The sequence below is a fragment of the Cavia porcellus genome, unplaced genomic scaffold, assembly GCF_034190915.1.
Source record: "Cavia porcellus strain 051 isolate PalLab524CR breed Dunkin Hartley unplaced genomic scaffold, mCavPor4.1 scaffold_14, whole genome shotgun sequence".
Taxonomy (NCBI): domain Eukaryota; kingdom Metazoa; phylum Chordata; class Mammalia; order Rodentia; family Caviidae; genus Cavia; species Cavia porcellus.
In genome coordinates, this window is record NW_026947497.1 from 8,449,146 (window position 1) to 8,461,676 (window position 12,531).

At 43.4% G+C, this 12,531-nt stretch overlaps 1 protein-coding gene across 1 annotated transcript in view; it reads right to left on the reverse strand.

Annotated features, from left to right (window-relative positions):
• Col25a1 (collagen type XXV alpha 1 chain) overlaps positions 1 to 12,531 on the reverse strand; it is a 408,157-nt gene that overhangs the window by 102,494 nt on the left and 293,132 nt on the right. Inside the window, exons 8-10 of the mRNA XM_063260619.1 lie at positions 8,247 to 8,318; positions 7,454 to 7,561; positions 5,186 to 5,221 (exon numbers count right to left, since the gene is read on the reverse strand). Coding sequence (XP_063116689.1) covers positions 5,186 to 5,221; positions 7,454 to 7,561; positions 8,247 to 8,318 — 216 coding nt within the window. The remainder of the gene's footprint in view (positions 1 to 5,185; positions 5,222 to 7,453; positions 7,562 to 8,246; positions 8,319 to 12,531) is intronic.

Below are 12,531 nucleotides of genomic sequence, written 5' to 3' on the forward strand. Positions count from 1 at the left end.
GGAGATTGTGTTTCTAGGAGACAGAACCAGCTTTGAAGGAAAGTCAAACATTCCTCTTTGTTGCTGCACTCATGTGATCTTTAGATACCTTTAGAAAAGTCTGTGCATACTGGAATCACAGATTTCCCATGTCGGCCAACTGGAAGGTGTGCTGGGCAGGCGTCAGAGATGGAAGGCAGACTGCTTGTCAACTTTCTCTTGGTTCATTTGGAAAACAAAGCACTACAGGCTGGGGACAAAGATACCCAGGAGGTAGAAGGGCACTGTCGTGGGACGCTTATATGTACTTCACGGGCAATCAGATTAGAGAGGATAAGAAGCATTGTAGTCAGAACAGAAGTGTTAGGACAGTTGCTAAGGCATCCCAGGGGGCAGGGTATGTGACGTAAGATCTTGCCAGCAGTGAGGCTGAGATCCAGTCTTGTTGCTATGCTAAAGTGATGTGCATCATCTTTGTTACTGGTGCCGTGCAAGGGTAGGGGGTTTCTCTGCTAGATCCAAATCAGCGGGCAGAGTCTGCTGCTGTCTCCAATATCTGCCACCTGCTGATCAAGATAGAAGATGGATCAAGGGCCACCAAAGAAAATGCTGAGTTTTACTAAGCAATGAGTTATAAAAGCATGAAAGCATGTCTTCACTTACTATTTGCAATTTTAAAGGAAGCAAAGGAATTATCTACACTTATGTTATTAACTTTAAAAAAAACCATTATATTCACATGGTGCAGATGTCACAAACAGGTTTACAGGCAAAACTAAAGCTCAAATATCTATAAATTCTTCAGCTCAAGTTTCGCCTTAATGGATGACCCTTTTGAGTTTTGAATTTCCACATACTATCAAGGCCCAAGACGTAAAATGTATTTTTATATTCAGAAAGACATGAAAGGACATGCTATGCAGTGTATCTGGAGCCCGAGGAAGGGAAGAAAAAAGGAGCTTCAGAGTAAGCAAAGCGGTTTGTTCTTTGAAGCCTTGGAAAATAGACACCTTCGACCAAAAATAATACCCAGAAACTGGGACTACTTGGTGCATTACAAATACTTCTATTTTTCATATCTCTGAGAGCACCTATTGCATTTCCTAAGGAAGCGGCAAGAATAGCTAAAGGAAAGATACCTTCAAAAATACTATTTTAACAACTGCTTAAGATTCGGAAGAACTGGAAGGCCAAGATGTGCCAGAAGGCAGCGTAACTCGAGGGCACCTCTGAGAGAGGCGAGCCCTGGCTTTTACTCTTGGGTCTGGTTTTGCAAAATAGAGTGGATCTGCTCCGACTTAGATGGAATCAAATTCACTCAAGCTCAAAGGTCTGTCTTTTAAAATCTCATCCTGAACTTCTCGGAAAACCCCAAGGTCACACTGACAGAGCAACATGCGGCAGGATTAAATAAACGTGGACCTGCTGGAGCTTTTCAATTTTATTGCATCACTGACACTGCTAATCTCCCAATGATTATTTTTGCTATATAAACTATCCTGGATTATGAAAACTAATTCCCTACCTGACCCACTCATAAACAGTTTTGTAAGAGCTAGTTTGAGGTTGTTTTGCACTTTCTGGTTCTGCCATGAGAGATATTTTAAATTTGTAAGTGTCTCCCACGCCTCCTACGGCCCTGGGCACCTAAGCATGCATCTCGCACAGCACAAAGCAACAAATGCAGTGCGTTTGCATCAGGTGGACAGGTGACAGCGGGGGGCTTGGCAACACTCTCTGTTTTAGCTGCTAGGCAAGACGGGGAGCACCATGAAAAACTGGTGATCTGATAGACAAAAGAACAAGGAAGGCAAAGAACCACCACCCACTACAACAATAAATAGGAACACACATGCACATGTGTATGCACGCACACACACACACACACACACACACACACACACACACAGCACTCTGTCAACTCCAGTACTTAACATGCTTTGATTTCACTGGGAGCTCGTCAGCAGCTGCTGGCCCTGACATTTCATACTGGGGCCTTCCTGTATGCACTGTGATACTCCAGGACATTTGTCTTGGCCATAATACTTATTTATGGAATTCTTTCTAGTTCATAGAATATACCACATTCATATTTCACTTGCTTCCCACCATGATACACTGAGATACACAGAACAGGAACCATTACCTACATCTTACAGATCAGTAAAAAGGAGTTCAGGGTATAATCATATACCCCTAAAACTCATCCCAAGTCAATAGTTATTGCTACCATGAATTTTTCCTGTTACTGGACTTTGAGTTCACATACACATACACATGCAAACACATACACACAAACATTTGAAAAGAAATTTCTAAAGAAAAATTTATGAAAATTACAATTTTCAGTATCATCTCTCTTTGAGATGAGCTAAGGTATACAGGCACTATTCATGTAAATAAGCAAAAGAAAAGTGATTTTTTTTTAAAAAAAAAGAATGACAACTTTTTTAGACAATTTTTCTAGTAACCAATACACTCCACAGAAATTGAGTTTGCTAGGAGGAAGACAGACTTGGAACAGGATTGCTTTCATTGCAAAATTCCTCAGCACATTTAAAGTACAGTGATTTATGAAAATCTGATTCCTATACAACTTTACAGGAATACATCTGTTATAGAAATTCATGCTGGCTCACCTGTAATTTACTCGGAGGAAATGACCGAGTGATAATAATAATAACATGCTCACATCGTTCTTCATTATAGATAGGAAAGTGCTTCCCCCTAATTTATTGCATTTGTGTTTGGTGACCTTTTCAGGCAGGCAGAGAGGGTATTATCCTTTCTGTACAGATGAGAAATTGGGAGGTTAAGTGACTTGCCCAAGGTCAGACAGACAAGCATTCATTCACTGCTCTGACTGATGTAGTTTTAACAGGGTAGTCAAGGAAGTAAGGTTCTTCCTATTTTTTTTTAACCAGCTGTGAAGGCTATTAAACAGAGGTGGACAATCTCACAATACAACCCTGAAAGAAAGAAGCCAGACACAAATGTGTACATACTGTATGATTCAATTAATACAAAATTCAAATGCAGGCAAACCTAATCTAGGGTGACATTAGTAAGGACTGGAGTTCCCTTTGGGATGAGGACTGGGGAGGGGCTTAGGGTAATGGTCTGCTTATTGATATGGTCTATACATTGTTAGGTTTGTTTTTAATTTCATTTAAAAAATATGAACTAAATCTGGAGTTTAAAAAAGAAGAAAAGGTCTATAGAATTTATAACCAGTATTAGGTGCATTGAAAGAGGATTTTTTGTTTTGTTGTTTTTTTGACAGGATTTTGCAGTGTAGTTCAGGCTAATCTTGAACTCATTATATAGTTCAGGCTGGGCTCAAACTTGCAGTGATCTTCCTATCTCAGCCTCTCAAGTGCTGGGCTGGTAGACATGATTGTTATACCCAGCTATGAAAGGTTTTTTAAAATGAGGTGAAGTACAGGGGCACACATCTCTAATCCTAGCTACTCAGGACGCTGGGGCAGGAGGATTCTCAAATACTAGAGCAATGTGGGCAACTTAGTGAAACCTAGTGGTCTCAAAAAAAAAATTAAAAGGGGGTTAGGGCAGTAGTTAAGTAGTACAGGCGTGCCTAGCATGCATAAGCCTTGGGTTCACTTCCTACAAATAAAAAACCAAATTTTTTTTAAAAAGGTTTTTTCCCCCATATATAATGAAGTGGGAAATCAAAGCACATTATGATACTAACACAATTTTGAACCATGTAAAATATTTGTATTCAGTGACTCAAACTAAGAATTGGGCATATCTCAGTGTTGCAGGTGTGCCTGGCATAGGCAAGGCCCTGGGCTCAATTTTCAGCATATAAATATAGCAAAACCCCAAAACAACAACCCAAAATACCCCCCAAAACTAGGAATCACAGGAAATGGGATTTTGTCGCTATTCATCTAGTGCATCCACAAGAGTACATATAAATTCAAGGGAGAGGAGCATATGACTTTTAGAATAATACCCACTTCATTTTGGAACGTCATACACAAGGAGGCTGAGCTGAGTGTCAGGGTAGGAGGCCAAAGCCTGCAATAAGAACCTGAGTTGGCTGAAAATAAACAAGCTTCCTGAGAACCCCAAGCAGGTGCAAATGAGAGGAATCCATTCTGCCGATTTTCCGGGAAGGATGAGATAGGGGCAGGCAACTGTGTAAAGTGATTTGTACCACAGTTTCCAAGAACCCTCCCTACTTATGTGGCTCGCAGTCCCAGCAGTCAAGGCTGCTTTTGCATTGCAGTCACCACTGATGACAAATGTTTTCTTCTTTGTCCTCATTTGTTTTTAATTCATGATGGTACCCAAAATAATGTACGTACGTCAAATGTCCATGCTGGTCTCAGTGGACAGGAACAGAGTGCCTCAAGGCAGTGGGTGAGATTTGGTCCCCAGCGCTGTCATCCCAGGTACAGACGTGGCTGGCTGGGTGGGCCACTGCTGTGCTTTCGTGTATGCCTTTTCCTAGGTCCTAGCTAGGCAGTTTTCAAATCAATTTTATCTCTTGGTCCCCTGCAGGCTGTGAACCACACATCATGGAGCAAACCGATGCCCTGGCCAGGTGTCTGGCCAGGTGTGAGCATCCTCTGGCATTTGGGAAGAGATTTTCTGTTGGCTTCCCAGCAGCTCCAAGTGTAGAGTGGGTTTAGAGGGCAGCTTGCGAGACGGAGAGGAAGAGGCAGGAGAGGAAGCAGGGACAGTCTTCTCATCTCTTTGACTGGCAGAGGCTAGGGAATGGGGTGTCACCCCCAGTCCATATTAAATCATTTCATGGCCTTTTAACACAGGTCCAAAAGGCATGACTGCCTCTCCCTGGGCAGAGATTTCACAATACAAAAACATCCTGCACCCGAGCAAGCCTTCGTGTGTTAATTCAGTCACACTGGGCCCTGTGGCAGTTGGTCTGCTGTCCCCACATAAGGTCCCCTTTTGGTGGAGCTGCAAAGCACCATCTCCCATCCTGTCCCTGGCCGGGACCCTGCTTTCCTCCTGCATGGCATTGGATCTATGTGCTGCAGCCGAGCCCATGGCCTTCAGTGTGCAGCAACCAGGCTCGGTACTCTTGCACTCGCATGAATTTTTTGTTATGGTTCATATGACAGACACAATTGTCACATGTTATCTCCACTATAGTTTTTAATATCCTGGTTCCCTGTGATTTTTAGTATTGAATAACATAAATGAAGATACTTGCCATTAAGCCTTGTTCTCCGGGTTTCCCTGGTTCGCCCTGAAAAAAGAATAGGGATAATATTAGCAATTTTTTGGGAGCCACTGAAACTGGAAATTGAACACACTTGCAGGGCTGCTGCATGGCCAGGGCAAGATAACAGCTGAGGACACCTGGCTCCAACTCCAGTTGACTAAATAAAGACTTTAGCCACAGGCATTTCACCCCTGTAGTGAAATGCAACATGGAGATCTCCTAAGATACCTCTCCTTGCTAACATAATTGGTTACTTGCAAAGTCCTTGAACCGCTCCCAAGGTCTGCTCAGTTTCCTGCCTTTCTTTGGAAAAAAAAAAAATACAGGCTGCCCAGAGGCATCCTCTGTGTTAGCCACCAGAGGCCCTGAACTCTGCAGAAGGTTGTGATTCTCCTGGAGCCCTAAAATCACACCACTTATCTCACTTACTTAAGCCTTTGCTGTACACTCCTTTGGGACACTGGAGGTCTAGGCCAGGTCCCTGATAGCAATTTTTATCTTTTCTAATACTCCCCACACCCTATAAATAAGCACTTCTTTTTTGGTTAAATAAAAGAACACAAACATTACAGAATTTAGAGATCTGCTATCCTTTCTTCAAATAAATTTTATAAATATCTTAGGATTTAATAGTCTATTTGTAGATTTTTATTGGCATTTGTTTGTAACATGTGACAATGACAGTACCTGGGGGACCTAGTCCACAGAGCATCCCTGTTTGAGGGACCTCCTCTCTCTCCAGCCGAGGTCCCCTTCCCAGGCCCCTGCCCATCTCCACCATGTCTGTATCCCTCCCTGTTTCCTGCCATCGAGGACACGATCTCATCCTCTTTATAAGAACACAGAGATGATGGCGTGGGTCTCCTCTATGAGAACTCAGGAGTTTCTTATGTAGGACACAAACAATTGCTCTCAGGGTGGGAATGAAAGAATAAAAGGTGCAGAAATTGATTTTAAAATTTGGTACTTAGGAACCAATACTGAAGTACCTTGTTTAAATAAAATCGATACAGAAAAATCTGTTATATCACTATCATCTAACACTCAGATTAAAATGGGATTATACCTTCTAGTGATTATGATAGCATGTATAAATTAACTTCAAGACCAGAAATCAAGTTCAAATTCTATTTATAGAATCTCTTTTTAGAGAGGTTAACTTGTTCTTTGTGTAAAAATCTCTACTTCTTAAACAAATAAAACTATAGTTATATAAAGGGCAGTGTGATTTTGGATTGCTTGTCATGCCTTACCTTTATCTTTGTTTCTTAAAAGTAATTTCTATCTTAAGTTATATTTCAGTTATTGTCTACAATACTCAATGATCTGAGTAATTCTGTGGCATCAAAATATTTTTAACTAACCCAAAGAACCATCGATTGCTAACAACTAGCAATCAATGAAAACACTTCAAATATCACCAGAGGAGTGGGCCTCTCGCTCCTGGAAGGTATCACCCAGAGAAATGCTGAGATTCGAGCAGTTTTAGGGTTAAATCACTACTTCAGAGGCTCAGAACTACAGTCAGTGGCATGTGGAGAACTGGTTCCGCCTCTCCTATGAGCTAATTCCCAGCGGATCCCAGCGAGGGAAAGGGGTTTTTAAGAATGTTATCTCCAAAAATTGCTGGGTTGCTTCTACTGAGCCATTTATCTACTGTCCTGTACTTTGATACTTATCTCAGTAACTAAGTATTGAAGGCACTTTAATTGATGTCTATTAATATGACCTCCATCCCATCCTATTATATCACAGGGACAAGTGTTATTAAAATCAGGCCCACTGTTTTAACCATTAATGCTACTGCTTTTATTAGCTACTTTTTGGTTAAATTATGTACAAAGAATTAAATATTGGAAAGCTGCATGATCTTTACTTTCCAGAAATAGCAAGAAACTTTGCTGTGTTTGCTCTGGGCCTTTTGCAACTTGTTACCAGCTGACTACTTCCTTTCCCAAAGTTATCTTCCCCCAAAACCCAAGGCTCAAGCCTACCTTGAGGCAGATGTAGGATGGGGGTCCCCAGACCGGAAGTCCTCCTGGCTCACCTGTCCAGGTGTTTGGAGTTTGCGTGGGCTCCCGTGGATGGAGGGAGCGTGGCACCCTGCTGGCAGGGCCCCAAAACGCTTGGAGACTCTCCTGCCGCCCCTCTGCTCTCCATGCCTGCTGCCAGTGTGACCCCTTGGTTCCACAGCGCTTGCTATCCTGCCCCACCCTGATTCTCAAACCCACGACCACAGACCCCAAAACAACTCACGGGCACTCCTGGCATCCCGCGGGGGCCATCCTTCCCGGTGTCCCCTGGTGGTCCTCTGGGACCTGGAGGGCCTGGGGGTCCGGGAGGCCCTGCTTGCCCTTGGTCACCCTGCAATGGAGAAGGGGACAGACCAACAATAACCAGGAGAGACAAATCCCCAGGTCTTTTTTTCAACACTTTGCATCCCCATTATCTAATCCACATTCACACTCTGAGAGGAACCAGAAATGGAAGCCTGCAAGCAATTTACCTGCCAGCAGGGAGCAAAATAAATATTCATGTTGGGCAAAGCTGAGATGCTATTAAAGCCAGAGCAGCCCAAGCCAGCCTGCTGCTGTGCAACCACTAGCTGCAAACCCAGTAGGAAACTTTCTATAAGTTTATCTGCAGCAATTCGGTATGCGTTATAGTCACTGCTTAATAAATAAATGGCTGCATTTGTAGCTCAACAAATATATTTACTTTCCATAGCCGACAAAAGGAGGCAAATGAAGTTCTGGGCAGACTGCGTAATTTGTGAATAACTAAGGCTAGCGAAATTAGAAATTGGAGTTCTTACTAGTTAAAATGTAAAATTTTGATGTCTTTTTACTTTGGTACTTTTGCATACATTTCAAATGCAGCTCATCAAATAAAAATTGGTTCTAAGATATTTGCAAATTAAAGACCCGCCCCACTCCCATGCCAGGCCCCCTCCAACACCCTCGAAAGAAGTAAACAGTAAAGCAATAGTCCCCAGAGCAATAATGAATGCAAAGAAGAACTCTTGGACTCCAGCAAGAGGAAGCACTACCTTAATCAGGCGGCGTTTAATGAGCTGCTGATCAGCAGAGAGAAAGCCATGATTGATTTTAGGAAACACCATCTGATCAGTCAGGTGAGGTCAAAGGTTGAAGTTCAGAGGTGAGAGAGTTGAAGAATAGACATCAGAAGGCCCCAAGAAAGAAATAAAGACACGCACGTTAGATTACAGTGATCATTGAACAGAACGGAACCGGCACTGCATCTGAGATGGACCCACTGGGTCTTCCTGAAGGGAGGTGGGGGTAGGGGGGACCTTGAATGCCAGAGTGAGACCAGAGTTTTCGTTGGAAGCCAATCTTTTCTGTACCCCATCATCTTGCCGTGGGTGTTGAGTGGGGGTGACCCTATGTGCCCCACCCAGCAGAGCGGGCAGATACAGTGCCAGTTCCGTTGGTGTCAGACTCGCCAGCCAGCATAAAGTGGCAGGAACCCAGCTGCCTTGCAGTGGACGCTCTGGTCCTGAGCCCTGGGGTTACCAAATGGCTGAAAACATCACCGATTAGAATGCATGCACACCAAGGCAGGGGTGTGGCACAGTCCCAGTGGGGCTGTGCCAGCCCAAGGCCGGCAACTTCCCTGGGGTTGATGCAGGTGGGTTCCCAGCACCCCGACCATGGTTTGATGTCACCACCAGAGGCGGTGACTGGGCTGGGCATGGCAGCTGAAGGGTTCTTGCTTCTCTTATGCTGACTGTGGCTCTGACCCCACAGGCTGAGAGTCAACCACAAACCTTGACGGTGAGGATCTGATTACTGTGCAGGGCAGCGACCGTGGGGAAGCCCGGCAGGCCCTAAGGACACAGCACAGCACCAAAACAACACGACACAGAACGTCACATGGACAGTCCACTAGGGGACAAACAAAGCAAGCACACGCCTAACACCTGCCTCTCCTGGCGCGAGACTCAGGCGCCCGTGAGCTAGCTGAGCGCTCCTGCCACCGTCTTGAGCATGGGGAGGACATGGAATTTGCCACTGTCCTGTCGTGGCGGGCATGGTAGGGTCTGCGCACACGCTGGTGGGCAGACTTTGCCGCCCTGAACACAAAACTTTCTTCAAGGAATGTTAATACAAAATGCAGATCGCTGCAGACACCGTGAGCGCTCTGTTTACAATGCACAGCACAGGACACATGTGTTAATTATTTTGTGGGCAGTGACAGTGAACCCAATCCTACTGTTAGATCAGAATAAATGAAATGCTTCCCCAAATATTACTTTCCTACACACATCCTCCAGTGTCTCCCTCTAGCCCTCCCAAGACTCTCAAGTCCCTTTGCTTCGAGAATTCCCCCAGTGCTGGGGGGAGAATGGTCTCTGCTCACAGGTGTATTTCACCTCAGGGGATTCACGGTTCCACTCTGTGGTAACCACTTCTGTCACCTAACTTTCCAAAAGGGCTTGACGGTTCCCATGAACCCTTGAAGGCAGAAAAGTGGTGTGGAATTCCTCAACCAGGACCAAGGCTGGAGAGATGTGTTTGAGACTTGTATTTAATCTGTGATATCAGTTGTGTAAGTCAGAGCGAAATTCTGCCTTGATTCTGTATTTCTCTTCTAAGGAGCATGAAATTGGAGCCTTTCATTCCAATTTTGTTCTAAACACAGAACGTATTTACATTACAAATAAACAACAACCACAGAGATTCGCAGCCCCTGATTCCTGAGGGTCTCTGCTCAGGCGTCCTGTCTTGTCACCCAATTCTATTTTGAGGATAGTTTCAGGAAACCTAGGTGTTTCTTGAGTTTTTAATTTTATTCATTCTGTGGATATTTTTCCTTTTCCTTTCCCCCATGTTAGGGACATGCTTTTCTTTTTAACAGAGCCAATAAAGTAAAGTTTGTCCTATGAACTTTTTTTTTTAACCCCAATGCCTTTCATTCCTGTTCTTGAGCACTACGACTTTTCAGGAAGCCAAGTGGAGGAAACCGGCTCCCTTTGGCCAAATCTGTTCTGATAAGGCTATTAAGTGGCTGCGTAGTTTGAAGTGACCTATGTCCTCTTTCTCTTTTCTCTAAGTAAAAGCCTTCCAAACACAGACTCTGGAGAAACTCAGAAATACTACAAGTTGGAAAACAGATGTGTACAATTTGCTTTTGTTTTACTATGGAATATGAGTTTAAAACGTTATTAGATGGTAATGTGCCAGCATGTCTCCATCTGTGACTCATTAGCCCTATATTACACAGTCCGAATTTTATACAGAAACCTCGTATTTATGTAACACAGAACAAAAACAGATACAAACAAGATGTCTATGGGGGATCAGAATCTTGATTAGTGGTGATAAATCACAATGTCACTTGAGACACGATTATCTAAGAGAATAATTTTAAATTAAAAACCTTTTAACAGCACACATGGTAGCCCTTACAAGTGTTCTGAAATTTAAATGTATAAATAAGTCGTTTCTTATATTTGAGCATGAGCAGCTTGCTGTGTCAATGTATTTTCAAAATGCACACCCAAATAAAATACTGAGTTTTATAACTGTTTTTTGATTTTTTATCAATGGCTTCCACTCTGGCAGGTTGTTATAAACACAGTACATATTTGGATCATTGTCATCCTACTTGCTTTGGGTTCTGAGGCGGATGAGGCCTAAAACGGGAGGTACATTTGTAATTCTCAGGTCAGACTGTTTCTTCCCTGCAGAAGGCATCCACCTGACCCCCGCTAGCCATGCTGATCTGTATTTCTTACTCAGCTTCACTGTGAAAATGCTTCTAACCAGCTACTTACAGAGACGCTTTCAAGGTTTCCTAAAGGACTTGGTAGGTTTCACGTAGCAAAGGAGAAAGAAGATGTGCAAAAAGATTCCTTTCAGCTTAAACAAAAGTGCCTTGGTCTGGGCTGCGCCATCCTAACACCCTGAGCCGTTCAGAGTGTGACAAATTACCCCTACGGGTATAACTGGCGGCCCAGCTTGTGCCTAAAGGCAGTCACCAACATGACACATTTTCCTGAACAGTCAATTTTTATGGTAAATATTTTAAAACATTTTTATTTACAGCACTGTTTTCTGGGGTAGAATGTAAGTCTGCATACATTTTAAAATAGTATCATTTGATGGGGCCACCACCAGCTCCCAGGTAGCCAATGTGCCCTGCTTGCAGGAGTTAGTCTGAAAAGCCCAGTGCTGAATATTTACCTTTAGGATGCAGCTTTCTGTGACAGTAACTGCTAGGCGTCCCAGGCTAGTCACAAAGCGAGCTCACTTCTTCATTAACTTTGTGACCCCACTCCCCAGGACCATGAGTCATAGCCCTTTCTAAATAAATAAAATGGACACATTTCACGTGGTTTTACATCTCAGAAAATCTGCCTGGTACACAGATGGTTGGCGTGGGTGTGGAGAAAAAAATGTGTCTGTCAAAAAACATGGAGACAAGATCCAGAAGAGGCTGAAATACTGAAATAATTTGATCATACTTTCACCCCAAAATATTTTGAATTCTAAAGGAACAAGACATGCAAAGTGTGTAATATGTACTACCTTACACACCCACTGTCTCACCTGAGAACTTGAGAGGCGGAAGACAACTTCCCAAAGCCTCCAGACACTCTCAGTAGTAGCCAGTAACCATTTCAAGGCCAGGGTTTTTCATTATTTGAAGGGGGCTATGTCCCTCTTTGTTACCTTCTAGAAAGAAAGGTACACATGTATCCCAGAGGGATGTCAAACGAATATATAATTCATAAGAGCTGCTTCTTCTTAGGGGCCATAAATCCAAGGTGCTATTGTCATTCTCCCATGTGCTCAGCAGTGATGAGTGTTGCACGGTCACGTTATAGTGAGAAAACTGTGTTTCATCAAAAGCATTCAATAAAGCCACGATGGAGTCAGAAATGTAAGCCTCGACCAGATTTTGTCTTTATGCAATTTATAAATTTATACTTTTGTTCCATTTGTTTTTTAGAGTTAAAATATTAGCAAGATTAAAAACTAACACTCAACAGCACCTAAGAAGTATTTGTTGAGTGCCTTCCGTGTGGCATTGGCTGTGTCATTCCCGGGGGACAGGATTCCGAGAGGATCCCAAGCTCGCAGTGTTTAATGTCCAGTGGGGAGAGAGGGCAAAATAGGCAGGCAGTAACTATACCAAGTGATAAGTATCATGATGGCAAAATGGGTCACCAAGAAGATTAAATGTGCACCCAGCACTGGGAACAGTTCCCAAGCCAGGTGAGTGAGGTGTTGGAAGCTGGTACTGAAGATAGATGGAGGATGTCACTACAACAGTCTTGGGCAGCCCTGCAGTCTAGAGCTAGGAGA